At 42.3% G+C, this 24,631-nt stretch overlaps 1 protein-coding gene across 2 annotated transcripts; it reads right to left on the minus strand.

The window, feature by feature from the left end:
• Positions 1-1,496: 1,496 nt before the first annotated feature.
• golgb1 (golgin B1) lies at positions 1,497-22,919 on the minus strand. Of its 2 annotated transcripts, none has more exons than XM_005456666.4 (20): positions 22,017-22,919; positions 19,383-19,461; positions 19,066-19,257; positions 18,863-18,976; positions 18,501-18,665; positions 18,294-18,416; positions 17,711-17,824; positions 16,795-17,488; positions 16,639-16,715; positions 14,473-14,530; positions 8,361-13,365; positions 7,868-8,279; positions 7,556-7,789; positions 6,641-7,474; positions 6,333-6,526; positions 5,805-5,964; positions 4,618-4,718; positions 4,453-4,524; positions 3,794-3,884; positions 1,497-3,678 (listed from the first exon to the last, which is right to left on the minus strand). In XM_005456666.4, exons 2-20 carry the CDS (start codon positions 19,449-19,451, stop codon positions 3,541-3,543), a joined length of 8,847 nt encoding a protein of 2,948 aa, XP_005456723.1. In that variant the 5' UTR covers positions 19,452-19,461; positions 22,017-22,919; the 3' UTR covers positions 1,497-3,540. The 2 variants fall into 2 exon arrangements, with proteins under 2 accessions (XP_005456723.1, XP_003452084.1); XM_003452036.5 differs by having other exon boundaries at positions 18,501-18,668.
• Between the last annotated feature and the right edge of the window lie 1,712 nt (positions 22,920-24,631).

A 24,631-nucleotide genomic window follows, 5' to 3' on the forward strand; every position in this document is an offset into this window, starting at 1 on the left:
TGCTGTGGTGCAGTTGCAACATTTGGGGGCTTACACAACTTAAAACAGCTGGGAAAAATGATAATGAGCACTCACGTTTGGAGTCTGTCTATGTCTCAATAATAAAAATGGGGTTAGTTAAAAGCGTTTGCAGTTTCGGCTTGTCAAAAGCCAATCTCAGAGGGCCACTGCTTTGACATGGGAGGGTAGGTCATAATGTACTCTGGAAAAATAATCAATCCCGCTCCTAAAAAGCAAGCAATGCATCCTGGTGCATCCTGCTCCCGCCCACCTCCCTATATAACGTCAGCAGACAGAAAAAAAAAAAAAAAAAAAGCTCCTACATAGTAAAAGTAATAAAACCAGTGTTAAAGTGAGTTAAACACCTAAAATAAACTAAAGCTACAAAAATAATGTCAAGAAACAAAAGCTGTGATCCTATTTCCAAGATTTCTAAGCGTCATTGTGCAGATATGAGCGTGAACGGCGCATTAAGACTGGGCTGTATTCTAGTGTAATACCATCGAGAACCACAAGATGGTGCAGTGAGTCAGTGTAGCAGGAGGCATGCCACCATCATTCAAGCTCATCTTAGCTCACAGGTGTCGAACTACAGGCCTCTATGGCCGCTGTCCTGCTTGTTTTCCAACTAACCTGCCCTTGTAGCTTCTTATTGGCAAAGCACACCTGATCCAGGTAATCAGCAGCAGGTAGGGCAGGGATATCTCAAAAACAAGCAGGATGCTGGCCCTCGAGGACTGGAGTTCAACATGTTTACACACTGTCACAAAGCTCAAATCATCTCACACTTTGTTTTTGAACACTGACAGGGAGTTCCCGCTATTCAAATGGTCTCCACAGTCACCAGATCTCGAACCAAGAGAAACTTTGGGATGTTTGTCATGGATGTACAGCGGACAATTCTGCAGAAACTGTGAAACAGAAAATAATTAGGTCAGCTCTTAAGACAAAAGTTTCCAAACTGGTACAAACAAGGTGTGCCTAATAAAGTGTCCACATTTTATCTTATATATTGTCTAATTGAAGTTTGAGCATTTTCCATATTTAAATGGATAATTGTATTACTTTTAGTGTTTTACTTACTTTTAAAATATTCAAGTCTTCATTATATTCACCTTTTTAGAGAATGTTGTTACATCATTTAATTTCTTACTTCTTTAGCTCATTTTTCCATTTAAAATTGGTCATTTTGACACATATATATTCACCTTACAATTTAAGTTTAATAAAATATGCATTACTTAAAGCTCCAATATTCAGATGTCTGAAAATGTCCAAAAAAAGAAGCACTGTGAAATATTGGGTCTTTATTCTGATAGATCCACAAAAGCATCTGTAGACCTACAAGAAAAGCAGAAATCACTTATAATTACTGATTAAATAAACTATTGCATCACTTCTAAGTACCAGGAACAGGTTAGTGTTTATTTTGTCTTTTAGTCCCTGACACAAGAAAAAAAAATGCTAGAGGCAAAAAACTTTCACCCAGACGTCACTTACATTTAAAAATATCTTTATTAAAAGCTGTGATTGTTGTGTCAGCAGTAACAGTGAGTGTATACAGATCGTCCTCCCATAAAGAAAAGCAGTTTTAGTGTTTTATAGATTATGTGGGCATTTCAAAAATGTTACAGTGTGCCACCGTTTCTCTCAGCTGGCCTGGACCTGAGCTTCATTTGATCTCTCAGAAGAAGAAGAAGAGAATAATGGTGGGGTAAACAGGCTTTCCAATATAATAACCAAATTATTTAGAATAATTTTATGAATGTAAAAGTAAAGAAAGTGATTTAAAACTAACAAAGCCCAAATAAAGGGTAAACCAGGGTAAATTAAAAACCGCCCACTGTCTAACAGGAAAATAGATCCATTCTTGAAGAGACCTGATTCTAAACCACCAACACTTTAATGACACTTTATTATCCTACACAGCCCTTTCAACAGTTATTTACAAATACAGGTGTGTGTTTAAGGTGTGAAGCAGTGTAAAGAGTTTCACCAACACAATGATTAAACAGAGGGTGAGGAGGGTGAGAGTTCCGATATAAGTTATGCTACATCCGGGTAAGTCCATAATATAATGGGACGGATATCATTAGAAATCACAGCAGTCCTCCTCACTGTGGTAACATTGCACCTGAAGGCAACTTCATCTTCATCTGCCATCAAAAGTACAGAGCAAACTGTGAACAATCTAAATCTGCAGCAGAAGCATGGAGTGGGAATCATACTGGACATGTAAGAGGAAAACCCCACACAACGCATGTTCATATGTACAAATATTAATATAATGTCCCATTTAGGAAAAGAAGGAAAGAAAGGACAGCATAATACAGGAATGTGTAAGTAACTCAAATTGCACTGCGCTCCATTTTTGTGCATGAAACAAGCAGATAAGGAAGAGACTGGACTAGAAGAGCATGCCCTGAACCTCAAGCCATCGTAAAAGAAGAGCCGGATTTTGGAGAAAGAGGCTTAACGCTTTCTGGTGGAATTAGCTCCACAAAATCCCTGCGTTTACGTTGCAGGCAGTTAGCAATTAACAGGTTACATGTGGTTCATCTGATCTATAAAAACATCTGGTTCTTGGTCACAGCTTTCTTTCTCTCTGGTTGGCTATTAACAGCTCAGAGCTTACAAAACAGAGAGCTGTCATTACACTGTGGGTTTTTTACTACTTACATACAGACTTAGATATATATGAGAGTTTTTAATCAGCTGATAGGAAAATTCCACATCCATTTCACTTCTTTCTATAAGTTAGCCTTATTTTAGACTGCATACAGATGCTATAGATTATGAGACAGACATGCCCCTCAAAGCAGCCTAAAGGTGCAACTTCCTGGGGGAATAAAATCTCTTTAAAAAAAACATTTTCGGGGGCAAAGTCAGTAAACTTTATAAGCCTTTTTAAAATAATCAGACCGGTTGGTTTTAAGCATTCAGTGCCTCCTGAAATTACAGTTAATTTCGATAATGCACAGATAAGTGCCCAGATGTGTTTTAAGCTTGCGTCTAGAAGGACTTTGGCATCAGTCACTAACTCTGGGATTAGATTTGAGTCATTTCAGAGCCTCTGCACTCTTCCAGAAAGCTAAAAAGCACACTTTCCAAAATGTTTAACTTAAAGTGACCCTTTCAGGCTATACTCACAGACTGCATCTCTTTTACACACAGCTTATCCACATGTAAAGGCACAAGATGAACACGGTCTCCTAAAACAACCACTTCTGGATCTACTCTTCCCCTAAAACTCTTCATGTGCTGTGGTCCCTTTATTTCTCCTCTGCTTCGGTGCTAAAAAGACACCATTCACACTCATGTACTAGGACCAACTGGTTAAAATCAAAGGTATCCACTCCCTTTATGAATCTAAATACTTTGGCTAAAAGGTAAACTTCTGTAAAGTGCAACGTTTGTTTGTTTGTACCCTTCTTTAATTCATTAATTCATGTAACAATATAAATCATAGCGATGGCTTGGGTCACATTACAGTTTCTCCCCACGTCTTATCTGTCAGGTTTATTATAAAGGGAGCTGGTTTCAGAGGTATCCACCCAGACACAGCAGCAGCAGGACGTGCACAGTGAGCAGGTAGAGGCTGAGCAGCAGAGGCGTGCGCTGACGGGAGCAGAAGGCCACTCGGAGCATCCGCATCAAACCGGGACCGCCTCTCCGGGTCTGCGAGAGGAGAGAAGAGAGACAAGGTGAAGGGAAACATTGAGCTCGTAAGTCTTTATTATTACAGTTATTAGGATGACAGATGAGGTGCGGGAGAACATTAGCGGCGTCTTACTCGAGTGACAGCTCCTTCCGGCGGCTCGATAAAAACGGCAGTCTCCGAGGAATCCCCATCCAGTGCAGAGTGCCATTTAGCCTGGCCGTGGCTAATAATAATAAAAACAGATGTTAGCTGTCATCGCTGTTGATGGAGCAAATTTATCGCAGCTAAAAAAGGAGAGATTCAGATGCAAACGTGCCTTGTTTGCTGATTGCTTGCTGATTCTTAATAACGGCGTTACACAATTAAAAACATGTAACTGAGGCAACATGGAGTATAACCACCCGGACTGACCTAAGCGAATAAGTAAGACTCTTCTGATCCTTCTCTTGATATCAACACTGGATTGATTCCAAAATTAAATCACTTCATCCCTGATAATGACCTCAACCAGTTAAACTTCTTCTTCTAATAAGCCTATTTACACACCCTCTTTAGCATCTATGTGCCCCCGCATATTTACGAGCCGGCTGGTAAGTTTACCTGTCCTTGCCTGCGATTACACCAAACCAAAACAGGAAACTTAAAAACAAGAGTTGCTAAGAGACACCAGTAAGCACTGCAGAGCTGCAGGGAAATGGACCATCCTCATATCATCTAGTATAAATATAAAATAATGTTCTTATAACACCTTTAACTTCCCCTATGAGATTATTTCTTACTGAAGTTCATACCGTTTGAGTTGGTCTTGCGTGGCCATCAGCTGTTCCTCGACAGCCATCCTCTGCTGCGTCTCTTCATCCAGTCTGATTTAAAAAAAATCAGAAATTAAAAATTAGTATTCATGCTTCCCAGCCTGTCATATTCACATGTTTTCAAAGGTTAGGATCTCACAATACCTCCGCTGTAGCTCCTTGACCTCAGCCATGTAGGTGTGGCTCTCAATTAGGCTGCGGCGCTCCTGAGGGGCGCCGGGAGCGCTAGAGAGTACCTCTGAGCCCTGCAGAAGATAACGAATCTACATTTATTCCCCTTAGCATTTGGCTTCAGTGTGACATCCTGATAGATTAGTGCATTTTATTTTCTGTTTCTATTTAATTTGTTGTTTCTTTCTTCTTTTTGTTGCTACACACTTTTAATGTACAGCACTTTGGTCAGCTCTGTTGTTTTAATTGTGCTATACAAATAAACTTGACCTTGACTTTTACATGAAGTCTAACATCTCTATCCTGTGGTTTGGTGTTTCCACAGTTTATATTCATGACATCACATATTTGTCTGACATGTAGATCTTTGGTCCAACTCGTTTTATCCTCCTTTCTGACTTTAATGAGGACCATAATTTACAAAATAAGCGCACTGTTGTCTTAAAATTTGATACTGGGGCCATAAACCTGTCAGCAAGAGTTAAGAAAAAAAACAGGGAAGATAATTAAGTGGGCAATAATGTGATTTTCTCACATGCCCGATTTAGACTTCTACGGGCAATCTTTGCAGAGGTGACAGTGTTACCTTTGTAAGTGGCCGATGTTGTTGCCGTCACATGTTTGTGCATTTCATGTTAATTCCTTTGCGGTCATGTTTTTTATATGCTTATTTGTTTTATATTTGTAGTGGTCAGTTTTTTACAAATCCAAACATATATTTGCCTTTTATATTATTATTATTATTAAAATATTTTAAATCTACACAAGCTGACTTTCTGTAACCTGTGGAGTCGCCTCCTGCTGATCATTAGAAAGAAAGCAGGTAATTTGACACTGGCTTCACTTTTCAGACACAGAAATTACAGCCAGCTTTATGTACAGTCTGTGTTATAGTAAAGAAGCATGGAGGGAAAGTAACTTATAAATCACTTTTTTTAATAACTAAAGTGCCACACAAGTGATTCAAGAAGACAACTTCTGCGAATTTGTGGCAAAGATAAAACAGCCTGAGCTGAAACACTAATAACAAGGCCTCACAAGCAGATTTGGGTGTAAATTTAAAAGGCAACAAGTTAAACACTTTTTATTTTAACAATCCCACTGTCAACAGAATCTATAGCTTTCCCTTTTGAGTCAAAAGCAAATGTCTAGGTGCTTACCTCTCTCTGATAGTGCTCCTGCTGGAGTTTGGGTTTATGCACCCGGGCCTCTTCCAGCATGGCGGTGAGCTGCTTCAGTTGTTGGTCCCTCTCTGACAGCGTGGCGAGAGTCTGCTGCTTCAGCTGCTCCGCTTGAGCCATCAAATCAGTGCGTTCAAGCCTGAAAAAGAACAACACAGAAAAAAAATAAATATAAAAATCAACTGGTGCCTTTCTGGGGAGCACTTTATAATAACCACTGTTACTAAATGGGAAACTGGCAGCTAATTCAACTTTAGTTTGAACTTTAATTAAACAGTGAAATGATAGCAGTGGTTACTGATTGGTTAATAATTGGTTTATAAACTATCAATGAGCATAAACTGGATTATTGTAAAACTACAACTGATGTTTACAAAACCTGCTTTAAAGACCATATAAGCACAGAGGCATAAACGATATACTACAGTTGAATTAACTCTTTCTTTAAAATTTTCTTTCAAATCAACAAAAATCTGAATAAATGCTATCCCTGCTTTGTCGTGTCACCTGAGTGTTTCTATTTCCTGCTTGCCCATTTCCACCATGTTCTCCAGCTGTGTTATGACACCCAGCATGTCTTCGCTCTTCTGCTTCTCCTCAAGCAGCTCCTGGCTGACTTTAATCAGCTCTCCTGCTCCCAGCCGAGCCAGCTCTGACTTCTGCTTCTTCAGCTCAGACTCCTGGGCTTTAAGCTGCTCCAGCTGCACAAAAAGAAAAAAAAAATCAATGAAAAATATGTTGAAATTCTGTAAATGTCACCAGAATATAAACTCAAGCATGCCCTATTAATATCTGTCATACTTGGGGTTACTCACCAGCCTCTCCCTGTCATTCTGCAGGGCCTGTAGTGCGTTCTTCAGTCCCCACACTTCTCCAGTGGAGCCTGCAGGGCTGCTGTGTGCTGTGTGGCCCCCTGCCTTGCTCATCTCCTCCAGTTTGTGGCTCATTTCTTGGACCTTGTTCACTGCCTCGTCCCTGCTGTCCTGGAGGGAGGCCATGGCTTTAGAGAATGACTGATTCTCCTGTCTCAGCTTCTCTGTCACCTCTTTCTCCTCCAGCAGCTTCTGTTCAACAGCCAGCAGGTCTTGTGCCAGCTCCGCCACCCTCTCCTGAGCGCTCTCTGACTCTGTCCGCATCACCCCTCCCTCCCATCGCAGCTCTGCTAGCTCTTTGCTCTTGCTCTCATGCTCTTTCCTCTCTCTATGTAGAGTCTCTTGCAAAGCCGCCACTTGCTCTCTCGCTGCCTGCAGCTGTTCCCTAAGCTTCTCAACTTCTGCACCAGGTGCATCCATCACCTGTGATGCAGGCCTCCTCTCAGCTGCCTGACTAAGAGTCTCGCTCTCCACCTTGTGCACCACTTCGGTCTCTTTGACTGTGCTGAGGCTCTTTAACTGACTTTTCAACTCCTCATGTTCCTTTTCTAAAGACACAATATGCTGCCTCTGGGCTGCCAAAAGCTGTTTGTGTTGGGAGTCCTTCATGCTTAAAACCTGTTTAAGTTCATCTCGATATCCATAAAGCTGAGCAGATAGCTGGGCCCTTTCAGCATACAAGTCGTCTCTCTGGACCAGCAGAGAGCGCAGCTCTTCCTTAAGGCTGTTATTCTCTCCTGCCGCCTCTTGGATTAAACCATCCTTCTCCATCATCACCTGGAACAAAATAAAAATATTATAATGCATGCTAAAACAAGCTCTGCACATCTTTCAGTCTGTACTGTTTTTACACATTACCTGCAAGTGTTTCTCTTCCAGCTGCTTGTACATGTTGAGGACTCTGTCTCTGTCGTCCTGCAGGGAGCCCATGGCCTTTGTGAAAGAGTCCAGCCTGGCTTTTCTGTTGTTGCTCTCTTCCTCAGCTTTTCGCAGCTTTTCCTCCAGATCACGCACTTCTCCTCTTCTCTGCTCGAGCTCCTCCTCGGCTTCTCGTGCCCTGCTGTCGGCCTCTTTTCTTGCCTCGTCTGCAGCCTTAGAAATAGATGACACACGTTAGGAATCTCCAACATTTCTCTCGGAATTTTTCAGTAAATTAAAGTCCATTCATACCTGAGCGACAGCCTGCTCCTGCTCCCCAAGCATTTCCACTTCTCTCCTTTCCTTCTCATTTAACTCAGCCTGTAAGGTCTCTGTCAGCGCTTTGGAGGATCGCAGGTCTGTCTCCAGCTGCTCCACGTTCAGACAAAGTCGTCTCTCCTCTGCTTCCCTCTCCTGTAGCTCCAACCTGGCCTGGTCGACATCGCCCTGCAGCCTACCCACGGCCTCCTCCAGAGCCTGAAGTCTCTGATGAAGACTCTCCATTTCATTTTTCAAGGTGCGAGCTTCACTTTGTGCAGACTCCAATTCAGCTGCAGTTTGCTGAAGCTTCTTCTTCTCCTCCTCCAGAGCAGCTTGGGTCTCTGTGATTTTCTTCCCTTTTTCTTCCAATCTTAGCTGCCAATCCTTGTCTGCTTTCTCTAACCTGAAAGGACCAACAAACTGGATTATAGGCTAAAATGTAAAAACTCAGTAAACCAGACAAATTCAAAGGGAACGTTCTTACCTTTCAACTGTGACTTGCAGTTCCTCTTTCAGTGCCGTTTCTTTCTGAAGCTGTTCAGCAAGGCCTTTGGCACGTGTTTCAGCCTCTCGAACTTCTGCCTCCTTAGCCTGCAGGGCACCGTTAAAGCGACTCTCCCACTGCCGGGCCTCGTCCACAACTCGATCCCGGTCATCTTGCAGGGAGGACATGCAGCGTGAGAAGGCAGCTAACCTGGCAAGAGACTCATCCAGACGAGCCTGCGTCTCCTGGGCTCTTCTCTCAGCGTCTTCTGCTATCTCTCTGGCCTCCAGAGTAGCTTCCTCCTCTTTCTCCCTTTCTCTATAAGCCTCCTCCAGTCTCAGCTCCATCTCCTTCAGCTCAGCTCCCAGCCTGAATCTCACAGAGTCCAGGGTTTCCTCTGCCTCAGCTTTTAGAGCAGCCTCTCTCTGCTGGATGCTCTGTTCAATGGTCTTTTTGGCAGCTAATGCCTCGCTTGCCTGTTTCTGGGCCTCATCTAGTTGGGATTTATAACTAGTAACCTCTGCTTCAGTTCTTTTCAGGTCCTCTAGAGTTTTGGAGGCCTCCAGCTGGGACTTTTCCAGTTTGTTGCAGAGCTCATCGTGTCCTATCTGCAGCGCCTTCGCTTCTCTTCCCAATTCGCTGATCCTCTCCTGGTACTGGATGGAGTCCTTCTGCAGTTGACGGACTTCCAGCTGTTTCTCCCTCAGCAGTTCTTCCAGTTGTCGTGCTCTGCTCTGGCTGCCTTCTTTGACCCTCTGAGCAGACCTCAGCTGTTGCTCCAGCTCCCTCTGCTTACCAGACTCTGCTTCGGCCTCAGCTCTTTCCCGCTGGGCTTGCCTCATGTCCTCTTCCAGCCTGGCAGCTCGGTCTTTCTCGCTCTGAGCCTCGGCTTCGAGTTCGGCTCTTTCCCTCTCTAACCTTTCGAGCTCCCGCTGCAGCTCGGTGAGGTGCTCCCGTTTCTCAGCTGCCTCCTGCTGGTAGCCAGCAATGCTTCCATTGAGCTGAGCCAGCTGGTTCATCAGACGCTCCTCCAGATTATCTTTTTCAGCTTCAAGACTTCTGAGGAGTTCTTTGAACTGGGTTTCCCTCTTTGAAGCCTCTTCAATCAGGCTCTTTTCTCTTTCTTTGCTCTCTTCAAGGCACTTCTCTAAAGAGACTGAGAGGCTCTCCTTCTCCTTACTCTCCTGGAGATGTCGCTCAAGTGAGGCCAGTTCAGCTTTGAGCTCAGCTTCTCGCTCCTGCCATTGTTCCCTCTCAGTGGTGAAAGCAGTCTCGACCTCCCTCATTTTATTTTCCAGTAGCATCTGAGCTTTTTCACTCATTTCCTCTTTTTCTTCGGCAGGTTGCGAATGGGTTTCTTTTGCAGTTGCCGCCACTATTTGGTCATCTTGAATCTCTTCTGCCGTTACTGGTTTTTCTTTGTCCTCATTCTGAATATCAGCAGGCTCTGTTGTCATCGTACTTGCATCCGATTTCTGGGCAGTGACAACCTCTTCTACATTATCATTTTCCTTTTCTCTTATTTGGGCAAGTTCTTCCCTCAGACCTTCAATCTGCTGCCCTAAAGAGTCTCTTTCTGCCACTGTAGCATGTAGCTCAGCTTTCAAAGCTCTCAGCTCCTCTTGAAGCTGCTCAAGTTCATCCCCAGGAGCTCTGTCTTCTTGTTTCATTGACGGCTTTTCTTGGATTTCTCGGAGCCTCTCGTTCTCTTCCTCCAACTCTAAAATTTTCTGCTGCTTTGTTTTGGCAAACTTTCTCATTTTATCCTTCACTGCATTGACCTCCTTCTGCGCTTCCTCCGCTTGTCTTTCAGCTTCCTGCCTTGCCGTCTCATGAGTCCTGACTTTTGCCGCCAGCTCCTGTCTCTCCTGCCTCGCAGCTTCCAGGACTCGTCTCACTCTCTCCGCCTCATCGCTCACATTTTCATAAGATTTGAGAAGTGTCTCGTACTCATCCTTCATGGTTTGTACCTTTTCCTCCCATTCTCTGCATGTTCTGGCTGCTTCTTCTTTTGCCAGCTCCACTTCTCTCTTGCAGGCATCTTTCTCATTGAGTACACCTTCCATGGCCAGCTTGAGGCTCTCGCACGAGGATCCTAAACTTTGGTTCTCCAATAATGTCCGGTCAACCTCTTCAATCAGTCGAACTCTTTCAGCTCTCAGCTTCTCCAGCTCATCTTCAGCAGATTCAATTTTCTGCTGTAGCTCAGCTATAACCTTCTCGGTCGAAGCGAGCTGCTCCTTCTGGGTTTTGTTCTCTTTAAGAGCCTCTTTGCGAGAGATCAGAGCAGCCTGAAGTTTTCGTTGAAGCTGCTGAATCTTCTCCTCGCTGTCTTTATCCTCTTCTTGCTTCTGTGGAACTTCAACCTCTAACTTGTATGACTTTTCCTTTTCGGCCTTCAGCTCATCCTGTAATGAAGCTATCAGCTGATCCTTCTGGGCCACTGTGTCCTGCATAGAATTTATAAGTGTGTTCTGCTCGCTCAGCTGCTGACTTAGCTCCATTATCTCGACGTTCTTGTTGTCGAGAAACTGCTTGAAGCTGTCAACTTCATCCTGAAGAGCTGCAACTGAAGACGAGGACTCTGCAGCTGCTGCTTTGGCTGCAGCTTCCATTTCTGCTTTTAGGGCTTCAGCGTGAGACTCAGCTTGGCGATACTTCTCTCTGAGGTCATCAACTTCTGCAGAAAGTGCATCAATCTGCCTTTCCTTTTCTTTGAGTGCTTGCAGCTCTTTGCCCACTTCCAATAACTCAGTCTCCTTCTGCGACAGGCTGGCCTGGGTTTCCTGCAGCTGCTTCTCAAGTTCCTCACCTGCTGTCCGTAGAGTCTGGATCTCCTCTCTGAGAGCTTTCAGAGAATCCTCCATTTGTTCAGAGAGGACCTCAGATGTAGGCTGACATGGATCACTGGACTGCGCTTGTGATGAATCAGTCTCAGGTGAAGCAAAATCAACCCAGTCCTCCTGGACCCAATCATTTCCTGAAGGCTTTTCCATGTTTTCCACCCCTTGTTTTGGCTCTTGAGGAGTTGGATCTTCTCTTTCAGCGCTCACCTTTTCTTCTAGTTCTCTCAGTTTAGTGAGAAGAACTTCCTGTTCACTGCTCTGGACCTCAAAACGCTCCATAAGGCCACTGTATTCCTCTTTCTGCTGCTTGAGCTGTTCGCGATGGTGCCGGTCTTTTTCCTTTGCCTTACGGATAGTTTCTTTGCGAGACTCTTGCACCTCTTGAAGCTTCTTCTGCAGCGTTTCACACTCTGCTTCGAGATACGTCACCTGAGATTGTAATGCGGTTGTTTCGGGAGAAATCTCAGCTTCTTCACTTAGCTTTCTATTCAGAGCCAGAGTCTCAGCGAGAACTTGGTCCTGCTTTGTTATTTTTTGCTCAAGACTCTCAACCGCCTCCTCTTTGGATCTTAAAGCTTGCTCGAGCTCCACGAGTTTTACCTCCATCTCCTCAATCTTGTGTCCTTCTGACTTTTCAGGAATTTCTCCCGTTGCTGCCTCATCCCTCTCGCTCCATTTCTTCGCTTCTGCCTCAAAGTCAGCAACCTTCTTCATGAGCACTTTTCTCTGCACAAGTGCTGCCTGCAGCTTCTTCTTTGTGTTTGTCAGCTGCTTTTCCATGACTTCTTTCTCTTGCCGTAAGCAAGCAACTTCATCGTCTACAAGGACAGGTGAGTCTTCAGTGGTCTCTTGCTGTTTCTCCTCTTTAACCTTCTGAAGTTCTTCCACCTTCTCCTTCAGTTTGTTCATCTCGCTGTCAATCTGGAACTTCTCTTCTTCTGCTTGAAGGAGTCTAGCAGACATGCTGTCATTGAGCTCCAGCATCTCCTGCTCTTTCTGATTGAGACGAAGCTGTAGCTCGCTAATCTCAGAGTCCTTCTTTGACAAAGACTCAGTGTTGAGATCTGATGTCTGGGAGTATTCCAACATGCTGCTTTCCATGTCTTGAAGCCTCCTCTCCAGCTCAGAGGCGAGGAGTTCTCTTTCCTCTAGCTGAGTGCTGAGCATCCTAACCTGAACCTCCTGCTCAGAGAGAGCATGCTGGGCCGTTTCCAGAGCTGTCTGCAAAGCCTGAAGTCGGTCTTCCTTGGTTTTATTCTCAATGTTTAAAATGTCTATCTGTTCTTCAAGAAGCTGAAATTCAACGCTCTGCTTCTTCGCTACAGAGCTGCTTTCCTGGGAATGTTTATCCAGCTCCTCTCTGGCTGAACCGAGCTCCTCTGCTAAACTCGCAGCCTTGGACTCAGCCTCTTCTTTAGCAGCACTTAGGGATTCTGTTTCCTCTTCCAGACTCTTTATTTTCTCCTGTGACTCTGCAGCTGTCTCTCTGAGCCTCTGCAGCTCAGCGAGAAGTTCACTGTACCTCTTTTGGAGCTCCTCAGCTAAGGCCTGAGCGAAGACCTGGCCCGAGAGAACATTGGCTTCATGGGACGAGGAGGAAGAACTCTGCTGACTTACATGAACCTGAACTGTCTCTCTGATGACGACAGACGAGGACTCGACTTGAACAGTGGTGGTTTCTTGCTCCATGCCTGTCGCCACCCACGACTGACCAAAGTCCTGGGCGATGGAGGGCCATTCTTGACCTCCATCTTGATTCACAGCTTCCAGGAGTGTCCAGCTGCTGTGAGCCACCTCTGAATCACTACTGGCGACCATTTCATCCGATGAGGTGCCTTTGGATTCCTCTGGGGAATCTGATTGGTTTCCTATTAGCTCTGGACTGCTCTGATTCTCAGCAGAAATGGAGAGAACAGAGGTGTCCTCAGCAACTAAAGTGCTCTCTTCTTCTTGGGTGTCTGCCATGAAATCAGAAAGGGGTGCAGAGCTATCGAGGGGAGCCGTAACAGCATCCTCAACCTGATCTGGGGTCTGATCACAGTTTTCATTTGGTGAAAGCTCACTTAAGCTTTGCTTATTAGCAAGTATGAGGGATTCTCGCAAAACAACCAGCTCGTTGTCTTTTTCCAGCAGCTGCTGTTCCAGGGCCAGTATGTGTGCTGTGAAATAAAATTAAACAGGAAACGAATGATAAGAATGATCTAAAATAAGCAGTACCAAATCAAAAACAAATGCAAGTGCAGTCTAGAAACAAACACCAACAGAGGGTGTGTGCTGCTGCAATACAATACTGTTCAAAGTTCACACAGATAATTTGGCATTCAGAAAATAAATATATAACCTTACAAACAAAGCCAAAGAAATTTTTATGATCTTAGATGGTCTGGTCCAGGAGTGTCAAACATACAGTTGGTGGCAAAGGAACGGAAAGTTCACTGGATGTCTGTGCAAAGTGTTTAACTTACAGAACAGAAGGGCACATGTTTTCCACTTTGTCTTGCAAGTTGTTAAAAATGGATCGAGTTCTGAGAACGGTTGTCAGGAATTTTAAATTTAGTTAAACCCGAGGTCTGAATTATTGTCGGTTTTACAGCTTCCTTATTGCTCTATCACACCAAAGTAGGGTGGATAAGCAGAAGATCAGCGCTGGCGCCTTTCTTTGATTTACAACAGCAGGTTTTATTTGTCACAATGGGAGACAGAATGTGAAAAACACATACTGCTAAAATTATAAACACTTACCAAATATGAGTAAATTAAAATAAAATACTTTTTTAATAAAATTTTTCTTATGAACTTTTCAAAGACTTGAAAAGGTTTTGTGATGTAAATATTAAGAATTTAACAGGAACCTTGGAGTCATTTTTGACCAGGATATATTTATTTATTATTAATTTATTTATTCTATTTGTAAGTGGGACTCTTGCAGTGAAACATGACTCACAGATTAAAAGTAGAGACACCTTCACTCTAAAGAAAATCCACTTTGATTTCACCTTCATTATATATTTTTTAATAAATTAGGAAAAATGAATTTAGTCAAATAATTTTAAAAGCAACAGAATTCAACCTTATTTAATGGTTTAAATTAGGACCTGAATTTCATTCTCATTTCTAAATGGACTGTGCTCATAAAGACAAACAAATATGGAAGCCTTCTGTTAATCTGAACCCCTTTCGAATGAAATATTTTATACAAATTTTAACTTCCTGTTTGATTCTGTCTCCAAATAATGAGTGCATTTATTTTAGGAATCATACCGTACCTTTTTCAGCTTCAGATGAATCCTGTGTTGGTTCAGCCGCTTCTTGTCTCTCCGACATCTAAAAGAACAACAACAAAAAAAGCGACATGTTTAAAGACATCCTGCAAACTACAAGCGCAAAAAAAGTACTTCAACAAAGAAACCACAATGACATTTCACATTACACAAAAGGCAGAAAGCTAGTGGATTAGGATTTTGACATTCACCCTGTCCACAGGTAAATGTCATTTTCTGTGTTTACACTACTCTCACCAGTGTTGTGATTTTAAACTAAGTTTGAAAGGATGCAGGAGGAGACTTCTTATTGTGCTTCGAACTTGATGATCATATGTTTTTTTTAATCTTTTCAAAATAAAAGTAAAAGGTGCTTAAACAAAGCTAAAACCATTCAACAATATAACTTAATAGAAATCAGAGCAATAAAGCTGATAAAGCATATAAAACATTAAAATATTAGTAAAAACTGATACAGAAACTCTCCAAGGCTGCTCTTATAGTTTAAATCTCTATCAGCAGCAGGCTGTATGTCGGTCGGGTCAGTCGGTCTGACCATCAGATCAGCCCAGGAGGGATTAGACGATATTCCTAACACTGACATGAAGTATTGTCTGTCTGCTGTCCTGTCTGAGTCTGACAGATATCACCTGTCCAGACTGAAGCTGTGACCTGGACTGGGAGTAGCTGATAAAACCAGTTTGACCGTCCCGATCTCAAAACAAAGGTTGACTTTGTTGACAGATGGCATAACGTACAAATGACACGTCTACATCTGCAGAAGTACTTGTACTTAGCTACCAGTCTCACACTTTTTCTAATAATAAACACAGAGATGCCATAAAAGAACCTCAGGACAAAGACACTAAGAAACTCAGCCTGAAGCTCCGTAGAGACGATAAAGCTTTCATGTCATCACAGAGCTTATTTGGGACTGCTTTGTGAAGTGTATCTCTAGTGAAACAAGCTGCTTATATCCTGTGTAAAACAAACAGGTAAGTATTTGCAAAATTTAAGCCCTCTACTTTAGGACAGCATTTACACCACCCAGTCTTTCTGAGTAGTAGCTGCAAGTTTTGCCCTTTGAAAATGAAAAACATCTGGCCCTTGTGTTCCTCCCTCCTGGGTGTGCGCCATTTTGTTGGCCTTTGAGGCACAACCAGTTTATTTGCATACTGAGATCGGTTCGCAATGCATTCAGAAAGGACACGACGAGCACTGTAACATCTCTGGAGTAACAGGTAACTGCAATTGCATAAGGTGTGATGTATATAAACACGTAATTAACTAGTCACCCACACTACCAACAGCCTGTCCAAAAGGATTTTTAGTATTCATAAATTAGTTACTTGGTACTAATTAGCCTGTACCTACATGTGTGCAAGTCCACCCATACAGCCTAACCAAGCTAGCTAGCATTAGCTGGTAGTTTAGCACTCCACTATTATGGTCACTTCTAGCTCCAAAAAAACTCCCAACATGGGAAAGGACAAAATACTAACCAAGTCCACACACAGATGAGTGACACTGTGACTACATTGTTCTTTTAAATACAGTCTATACCTATTACTACTACTGAGTTCCATTTTCAGTTAAGCACCACTTCACAAAAACACTCATCTAAATGACATTTATGCTGTCAGGCAGGTGCAGGTGGGCAATTAATTTTCCCAGATGAAAAACTGGGACTGGTGTGGAGGGCCTCAAGATAAAGATAAAATTAATACTGAGAAGTATTGTTGAGTTCACCTTACTGGTGTAAGATAAGATAAGATAAGATTAGATTAGATAAGACAACTCTTTATTGTCATTGCATAGTCATACCTAGTACAATAGTACAACAAAATTTGTAACTGTCCCACGTCGGCACTACGCACAACTAAACACAACATAACACAGTAACTTAAACTTTTTCTTTTAAAATGCAAGAGAGGTATGAGCAAAGAAATGACTTAATAAATAAAAGAGTAAGTGTAGCGGTCAACCCCCTGCAATATTATAGAGAATCCCAGTGATCAATTATGATGCCATATGAACAAGAACTAAGCAACAGTGGGAATAACAAACTCTGTTTTAACAGGAAACAAAGGTCTAACAGAGCCAGGGTCAAGCAGGGCCACAACTGTCAGACTTTAGCAGGTTTAAAAGTTGCTTCTGTAGTTTTGTACTTACCGTTACAATTTGCTGCTCCAGCTGCTGTATCTTAGTGTTGGTCTCCTCCTGTTGCGTAGTTTTTCTTTCAAGTCGTTCTGAAAATAAGATGTTTGTATTAGTAAAAAGATTAATTCACAGAATCCCGCAAACAGACGTCAAGATAAACACTCATACCCTGCAGAGTTTCCATGCTGTGAGTGAGCTGGGCACATTGTTCCTCACTTGCACTGCATTTGTCTTTCAGTCTCGTCATTTGTGTTTCGATGGAGTGCATGGTGTCCAGGAGATGAGACATATCAACAGGGACAGGGATCTCCTCGGGCACATTTTCTTCAGCCAGGGAATGTAGAAGCTTCCAGATTTCAGTGAAGAGCTCGCCCTTCTTCTGCATATCTTCCTGCTCTTCCCTGAGGGAAGCAAGTTCTTTCTCTAATTTTTCCACTTCAGATTTCTCCCTCTCCGAGGCGTCCTGCCTGGCGTGGACAGCTTCAGACTCTGCCTCTCTCACTGACGCGAGCTCGCCTTCAAGCCGAGCGATTTCCACCCTGTCTCTCTCACTTGCTTGGGCGGCTACAAGCTCAGCCTCTTTCATCACAGTGAGCTCTGCCTGCAATCTGGCGACTTCCATCTTCTCCTTCTCCAGCGCCTCCTGACCCACACGCTCTGCTTCTCTCACGGAGGCCAGTTCGCTTTCCTGCTTCACCACCTCCATTCTCTCTCTTTCCAGGGCCTCCAGGCTGGCTCGAAGGCCTGCGAGTTCTGCATCAGCCCTGCTCGCCTGTTCGGCCCACTGCTGCTTCTCCTCCTCCCTCAGCTTGGCGGCCTCCGCCAGCTCCTGCTCCATCTGCCGGAACTGACCAGTCAGGATCTGAGGAGAACAAAAAAGACTGTATGAGTGGGTGTTTTTTATCTAGCTCAGAGAAACAACGTATAATAATAACAATTTGTCATCTAAATGTAGGGCGTGTCTTTGTTTGATCATCTTTTTATCACAAGCAAATAACTGCTATAATATAGAACAGCGTCAAAACCAACAAGCTTTAAGCAGGCAAACAATCATATCAGCCATCTAGTCAAACAGGATCTGTACCTGTTTCTGCTGATCAGCACTGCTCACTTCCTGCTGCAGCATTTCCAGCTCTCCTGCACGAGACTTCAGGGCCTCTTCGAGCTCCTCACAGTGCTGCTGAGCTGCATGCAGGGCCTGAGAAAAACACCATAAAAACAGGCAGAGTGTAATGCGCCGTCAATGTATATGTGAAGGGTGGAAACTATGGTGCACTTTCACTGCTTCACAAACTGAAACTGTTTGTGTTTATGACCCCAGGGTTGACTGTAGTTCATTGACACTTTTAGGAGCAAAGGTCCTCCCTTTTTCCCTGATAAACCTTTTAATGATACGTCACTCTTATGCCACATGGGTGACTTTGGGCTACAAAAATTTAATTAGTCCTCAGATACAATAGCAGCTATGTTAGATTTCACATAAGCCACCATTTGTATTGCAAATTGTATGCAACAAATACAATATTTCAGCGTTTCTGTACCATTTTAAACACTTAATACGAAGTTAAGCAACCGTACAGACTCGGGTGGAATCAGTCAGCTAGTAATGAAGAAACCACAGCCTAATTTGTTATTTATGCTAGAGAAGTAAATGGACAATCTTTTACCTTCTGAAGCTCGCCCTCATCCTGAGACTGCACTGTTGCCTTCAGCAGCTCCTCTTCATGTTTCTGAATCTGTTCCTGGAAACGCACGTCCTTCTCACAGACCACCGCCTGCAGTTTCTGCAGCTGAAAGTAAAAACAAAGGAACCCATTCAGAGATAGCACTAGTATTAATTTTAAAGGTCTACACCCACAGATATTCTGCATCACCTGTTCAGCATGGGCAGCCTCCTTCTGTTGCAGGAGCTGCTCAGAGGCCAGAAGTCGCTCTTCAAGCTCCCGGGTCCTGGTTTCCTCCTCGCTCAGCTTCTTCTTCAGCTCCTGGAGCTCCTCTTCGACTGCAGCGCCGGCTCCAGTGAAAGAGCTGTCTGGACTCTGCTGCAGACAGAACAGATGCTCAAGTCAGATAAAATCAAAGGACATGAGCTTTACTGCTGGTGTGTGGTTAACCAGCTGTGTATCCGTGTCTACACAAACAACAAATCAATTAAGGTCCTTTTTTTGCCAAGTGTGTTACACCCAGTGTTGTTAGCTGCTTTCTCTTCACAACTTTTAACTGCACTAAAACTCACTGTTGTGCCTTCTTGTCCTTTTAGCTCAGTTATCTGTTTAGTGAGCGACGCCATCTTGGCTTTGGCCTGTAGCTTGAGTTTGGTGAAACGGGCCTCAGCTTCTTCTCTCTCGTTCTGTAACGTGAAGCAAAATAACACTCAAAATATGACACTCAGAGTATGAAGAATCTCCCACAAGCACAAACACACAGAGGTTTACTTACCTTAAGCTGAGCATCTTTGTTGGTCAGCTCTGTGTCCTTTTGGAGGAGCTGGGTATCTTTGTCTCGGATGAGCTCCTTCAGCTGAACCACCAGTTGTTCCAGGTGGGCCAGCCTCTCCATGGCCTCCTCAGGTACCTCTGACCCCATTGGAGCCTGACCGTCATCAGAAGGGAGTTGAGGCACTAGCGTGCCCTGTAAAATGAGTAATTAAAGCTCTGATTCTTCAACATAAGGTTTAGACCTTTAAATACCAGCAACACTGCTGGCTCAAAATCTCTTCATTACTGGCTGTTAAAATTTATCTGATGCTCTCTTACCTGCTGTTCTCCATCTTGGCCCTCTTCTCCAGAGAGCTCCTGGAGGACTGTGGCCAGACGGCTTAACATAAAGATGGCACTGTGAAAGTAAAAAAAATAAAATAAAAAAGGGGGGGGGGTAATCATGGGTTTTAGTCTAGATGAACCTCTAATGCATAAATTATGTCCCGTACTGATATGTGACAAATTTTATATGCAGTTGATATAAAAAGTGTACACACCCCTTTCGAAATGCCAGGTTTTATGATGTTAAGAATATGAGACTACCATAAATAATAAAAAAAAATTGAAATGTAGAATAAACTGGTTGCATATCTGTGCACACCCTCACACTAATATTTCGTTGAAGCATTCAGTCTTCTTTTGTCCACACTTCCCTTCAATTTAAGAACCTGTTTAACCCCAACCCCCAAACTCCAAAAGGTACACTTGGTGCAAAACCAACGCTTTGTATCACCAACAGAATGCCAGACCCATGGTGAAGCATGGTGGAGGCAGTATCATACTTTGGGCTGCTTTTCTGCAGCTGGAACTGGGGCTTTAGTCAATGTGAGGGAATTATGAACAGTTGAAAATACCAGTCACTTCTGCCCTAAAACCTTCAGGTGTCTGCTAGAAATCTGAAGATAAAAGAGGAATTTCAACTTTCAACACAACCATGGACACAATCATACATCCATATCAACTAAAGAATGAGCTTTAGTTGATATGGATGTATGAGCTCATCACAAGAAAATAGAAGTTTTAAATGGTCCAGCTAGATCCCAGACCTAAATCCAAAGGAAAATCTGTGGGGTGACCTCAAGAGGGCTGTCCACAATAGATGCCCTCGCAATCTGACACCTTTGGAGCGCTTTTGTAAAGAAGAGTGAGGAAGGATGCGCACATGCTTTGAACCAAAACATGTTTCAACAAAGAATTAGTTTAAAGGTGTGCACACTTATACAACCAGCTTACTGTACTTGTAATTTTTTTTAAAAATATATATTTTTGCTATAACAGATTTGTTTGTTTTTCATTTGAATTGTACAGGTGGTCACATTAAAGGTTGGAAAAATAATTTTCCTGTGAGATTGATGTATCCCCTCAAATGTGGTGGAAATTATAACACATTCTGTGAAGGCATGAATACAAACATATTGATTTTACTTTGTGTGCACAGGCAGGCAGTGGAAAGAGGCGTGTTTGAGAGTAAAGGTCAAAACTTGGAGGCAGCAGGTTACGAATTACCCCGTCACACAAAGGCACTGCTGTCATTAACTGTATAAAATGTTCCAAGGTTTGACTGAGAGTTATTGAGCCAAAACGAGCAGGAAATTTAAAAAATATTGAGATGAGATGGCCTTTATTAGTCCCAGAGAGGGAAAATTCCCATTGTTGCAGAAGCAAAGTAGACAAATTTATTTAATCATCTGCAACTCTGACAGCTGGTCAAACGTCTTTCTTAAGCTTTACAAAAGTAATTAAAGTGCCACTAACTGCAATCAGGTTGTTTTGTCAGATTTGTCAAACTTTTTCAAAGATGTATGCCAAAAACAAACAAACAAAAAAAGCCAAAAATCTCTTCAGTTTTTAGCTTAGCTTAACACCATTTAGTATCATAGAGACACTTGCAAAACGGGTAACTTTTTTTATATATAGCCCCTACACAAATCTTGCCGTCTACAGCCTATTTACCAATATAAGCAAATATATTAGATACAACAATTCACAGTGTATGCTTTCATTACAATATGGTGGTGTCCTAGAGTTTTTATATGCCGTGCCAGTCAGTAATTTGTTTTTTTAGAAGCAAAATGCTGGGAGTTTTCAGCTTTTTCCCACTTGGCTTTGTAGATCCCCTCACGCCCATTCCGATAGTTTAAGCAATTTCCCTCCAGGAAGTTGCTTAGATTTGTGAGTCGTTATCTTTATATTATTATTCCTTATATAGAGACCATGTTTTGTTATTCTGCCACTGCGGAAATGCTTAGGAGGAATTGACGGTACTGAACGAACCAATCACAGCAGATGCGGGCTGGGACGACGGGTCGTGTATTTTTAGTTCTAGGGAGGTGTGCGCTGTATAAGTTGGTCTGCCCCCGCCATTGAGGTCCAAAGAAGAAAAAACAAGAACTAGGTTACGTCGTCGTTTAGGTCGTTGAATTTCACAGAAGTTTGCGGTTGCGACATATTTTCTGTTTATTTCCCCCCCGAAGCATAAATTCCCACTAAGTTCTCCGAGCTGGAGCGGACAGAGGCGAATCTCTCCGAACCTGCTGGACGCTCCACTGCGGCTGCGTCACTCTTTTTGAGAACAGCAAAGATTATAAGCTAGCTAACGCGAAAATGGACGGGAAAACTTTCCGAGCGGCTGGATGCTGATGTTTTCAGAAACCAGCAAATACTTCTGAAGATGAGGAGACGGCGCCGTGAACAGGATGCTCTGTGAAAACATCCGTTTATTGCGGCCGTAGTTTCCACGATACAGTAACAAGTTAGCTGGAGCTACTCGGCTAGCTGACGCTGATAACAGGTAAATAAGGACAGCGTCTTTTAAAGCGGCTTCGCAGAGTTTTTCTCCTCTGTGCATGACAGCTCTGTTATGTAGCCCAGTCAGGGGTGGGTTTTAAAAAGAAAACACTTTTGACTCACCTGTACGAGTGCTTTCCAGGTAAATGTGTCTGGTTTTTATTTGATATATTTCCTCGGATGGATTTCAGAGCAGAGCCACATCACCAAACATTCCCGGAAACAAAACTTCCTCTGCTCTGATTGGACGACCGGGAGCTACGTGTGTAAGGGACTGTGTGCACATGTACAAGCGCCTACTGCTCGTCGGGGAGTATCTACATAAACATATACACTAAGAAAACGAAGACTGATATAATAATCATATCTGTTTGTAGAGCAATACAAAACAAATTATAATAATGGTAAGGCATGATCAAAGAGTCCATCTGCTCATCAACCATTGCAAGCAGTTGGGGAGGAGCCTTCTGCTGCTGGCACACTACACCACAGTGTTTGTGGCATTTGCTGGACGCTCGGTGCAGTGGATGGTGGATGCAGTGAAGTGGACAAGCCTGTTTGCACACTACACGGTGGCAGTTTTTGACTCCATCTACAGACACTTGCACTGGAAGAAGAGGAAAAGCATCCATGGTGTGGCCAGAGAGATCTGCCTGGACTCTGATGTGCCGCCACAGTGATTTTATTTGTCTGTTATAACTGTGTCCAACCATCTTACATGGGCAGTAGACCTAGAGAGGACACTGTAAATGAATATGAAGTTGAACAAAAAGTGAAGATATTGCCTTACTGAAGCTTTTTACCTTTTTAAGCTTTTAAAATGTAGTTTATTTTGTAACATACGTCTGTTGATGTATGTGTGGGTAAATATCCATGTTTCAGAGAAGCTCTTCCAAACTATTGGAAGCTGAATATCCAGGCCAGTCATCCGTTATACCTTCTGTCACAGGGTAATGAAAGCTAATGCAAATCTGCAGGAAGAACACTTTTTTTTAGTTTAACCTTTCTTGTAATGATACTTTAAAATGATCCCCAAATGAATTTTAGTATTTTAGTATTTACAGTATATACGTATAATTTTTTTTTTTATTTAAAAGAAGTTTAAACACTAACATGTGAGTATATATCCGTTATGTCTTTTTATGACATTTACAAGAATATGCTGTTAAAATTAAAATGCACTCATAGCTGCAGAACACAACACATGTATGCTTTTGAGTTTGACTGCAAAATCACTGTAACAAAGCACTGACGTTTAATTTCATATGAAAGCACTTAGACACGAATGTCATTTTATTTTCTGTGTTTTCATATAATAATACACTAACTTTAACTGTAACGCCTTGTTGGCATTAATCTGTGGTATCCAAATAAACCTCTCTAATGAGATCATTTGTAGTAGCCCTATAATTCTGGTTCATGTGTTTTTTTTTAAATCCACGGAAAAGCTGATGCTGTTGAAGCTTTGTTTTCTTGATTAAAAATGGCTTAAAGGATAAACAGAGTATTTATAACCTGCAATATATAAGGATATTAATTTCCCAGGATAATTATTAAACAGCATGCCAAACAGGGTCTCTAAAAGAAACATTTTCTTCTAACTTACTTTGGCCTTTTTATTGATGAAACGAGTAGCTACATATTACACAATTTGTTGTATTTCATGTATAGCTTCCTTATTCTGTAAAGTTTGTAATGACAGGCACAGTGGGAGGTACATGCAGTAGCTTTGTATCACAGGGATCTGTTCTGTTTGACCTCACAAATGTTAAAGAAGCAGGAATGGATTTAAACATTTGGAGTATTAGTACTCGTACTCTGTAAACAATTTCTTAAAGCCAATTATTCTTACAGTCATGTGAAAACAAAAACCTTTAAATTCTAACTGAACCACAGTTTTAGTCTTTACCAGGTCTCAAAGTTATTTAAATACAGCCTCAGATAAGCAAGAACATGTTATCTAACAAAAAAAACCTAAGTTGAAATGCAGAAACAGTGCATGAAAAAGTGAGTACACCCATGCTTTAGCAGCAGTAACATGAAGTAATCATCTTCTGTGTAACTTTATCAGTCTCACACATCGTTGTGGAGGAATATTTTTTTCACTCTTCTTCACAGTGTTGCTTCAGTTCTTCGACGTTTGCAAGCATTAGTTTATGCACAGGCATTTCAGTCAGGGTGGGGTCTGGACTTTGAATAGGTCAGTGAAACATCTTGGTTCTTTTCTTTTTGTTGTAGATTTGCTTAGGACCTTGTAGCATGACTGGTTTTGCTCAAACCTTAGCTGTCAGACAGATAGCTTCAGATCTAACTCTAGAACACTTTGGTATAAGGAGGAGTTCATGGTCGACTCAGTGGCTGGAAAAGGTTCTCAGGTCCTGGGCTACAAAATAACAACAACAACAAATTTTATTTATATAGCACATTTAAAAACCAGTGGTATGCCAAAGTGCTTAACATACAAGAGGGTCAGATATAAGTAATAGAGACAGATGAAGGGCCATGGCAAGTACAAAACATGCTCGCAGGTTGATGGCATTAAAAACACAAACAAAAGAAATACAAATAAAAGCATAATAGAACAATATGTGTAAAGGATAAAAGAGTCAAGAAAAATTTAAAATATTTAACTAATTAACTATATATAACTATATAACTAATTTAAAAAATAACTCCAGTAGAAATCTTGATCAGATGCAACTTTGCTGCCATGTTTTTTTTAGACAGAAGAAGCTTTC

The sequence above is a fragment of the Oreochromis niloticus genome, linkage group LG17 (genome assembly GCF_001858045.2).
Source record: "Oreochromis niloticus isolate F11D_XX linkage group LG17, O_niloticus_UMD_NMBU, whole genome shotgun sequence".
Taxonomy (NCBI): Eukaryota; Metazoa; Chordata; class Actinopteri; order Cichliformes; family Cichlidae; genus Oreochromis; species Oreochromis niloticus.

Coding starts and splice junctions, on each gene's coding strand:
- golgb1 (XM_003452036.5), bottom strand. CDS start 19,451: ATGTTAAGCCGTCTGGCCACAGTCCTCCAGGAGCTCTCTGGAGAAGAG. Junction 4,719..5,804: donor AGGAGCACTATCAGAGAGAG/GTAAGCACCTAG, acceptor TATCTTCTGCAG/GGCTCAGAGGTACTCTCTAG. Junction 3,885..4,452: donor ACGCAAGACCAACTCAAACG/GTATGAACTTCA, acceptor TATTATTATTAG/CCACGGCCAGGCTAAATGGC.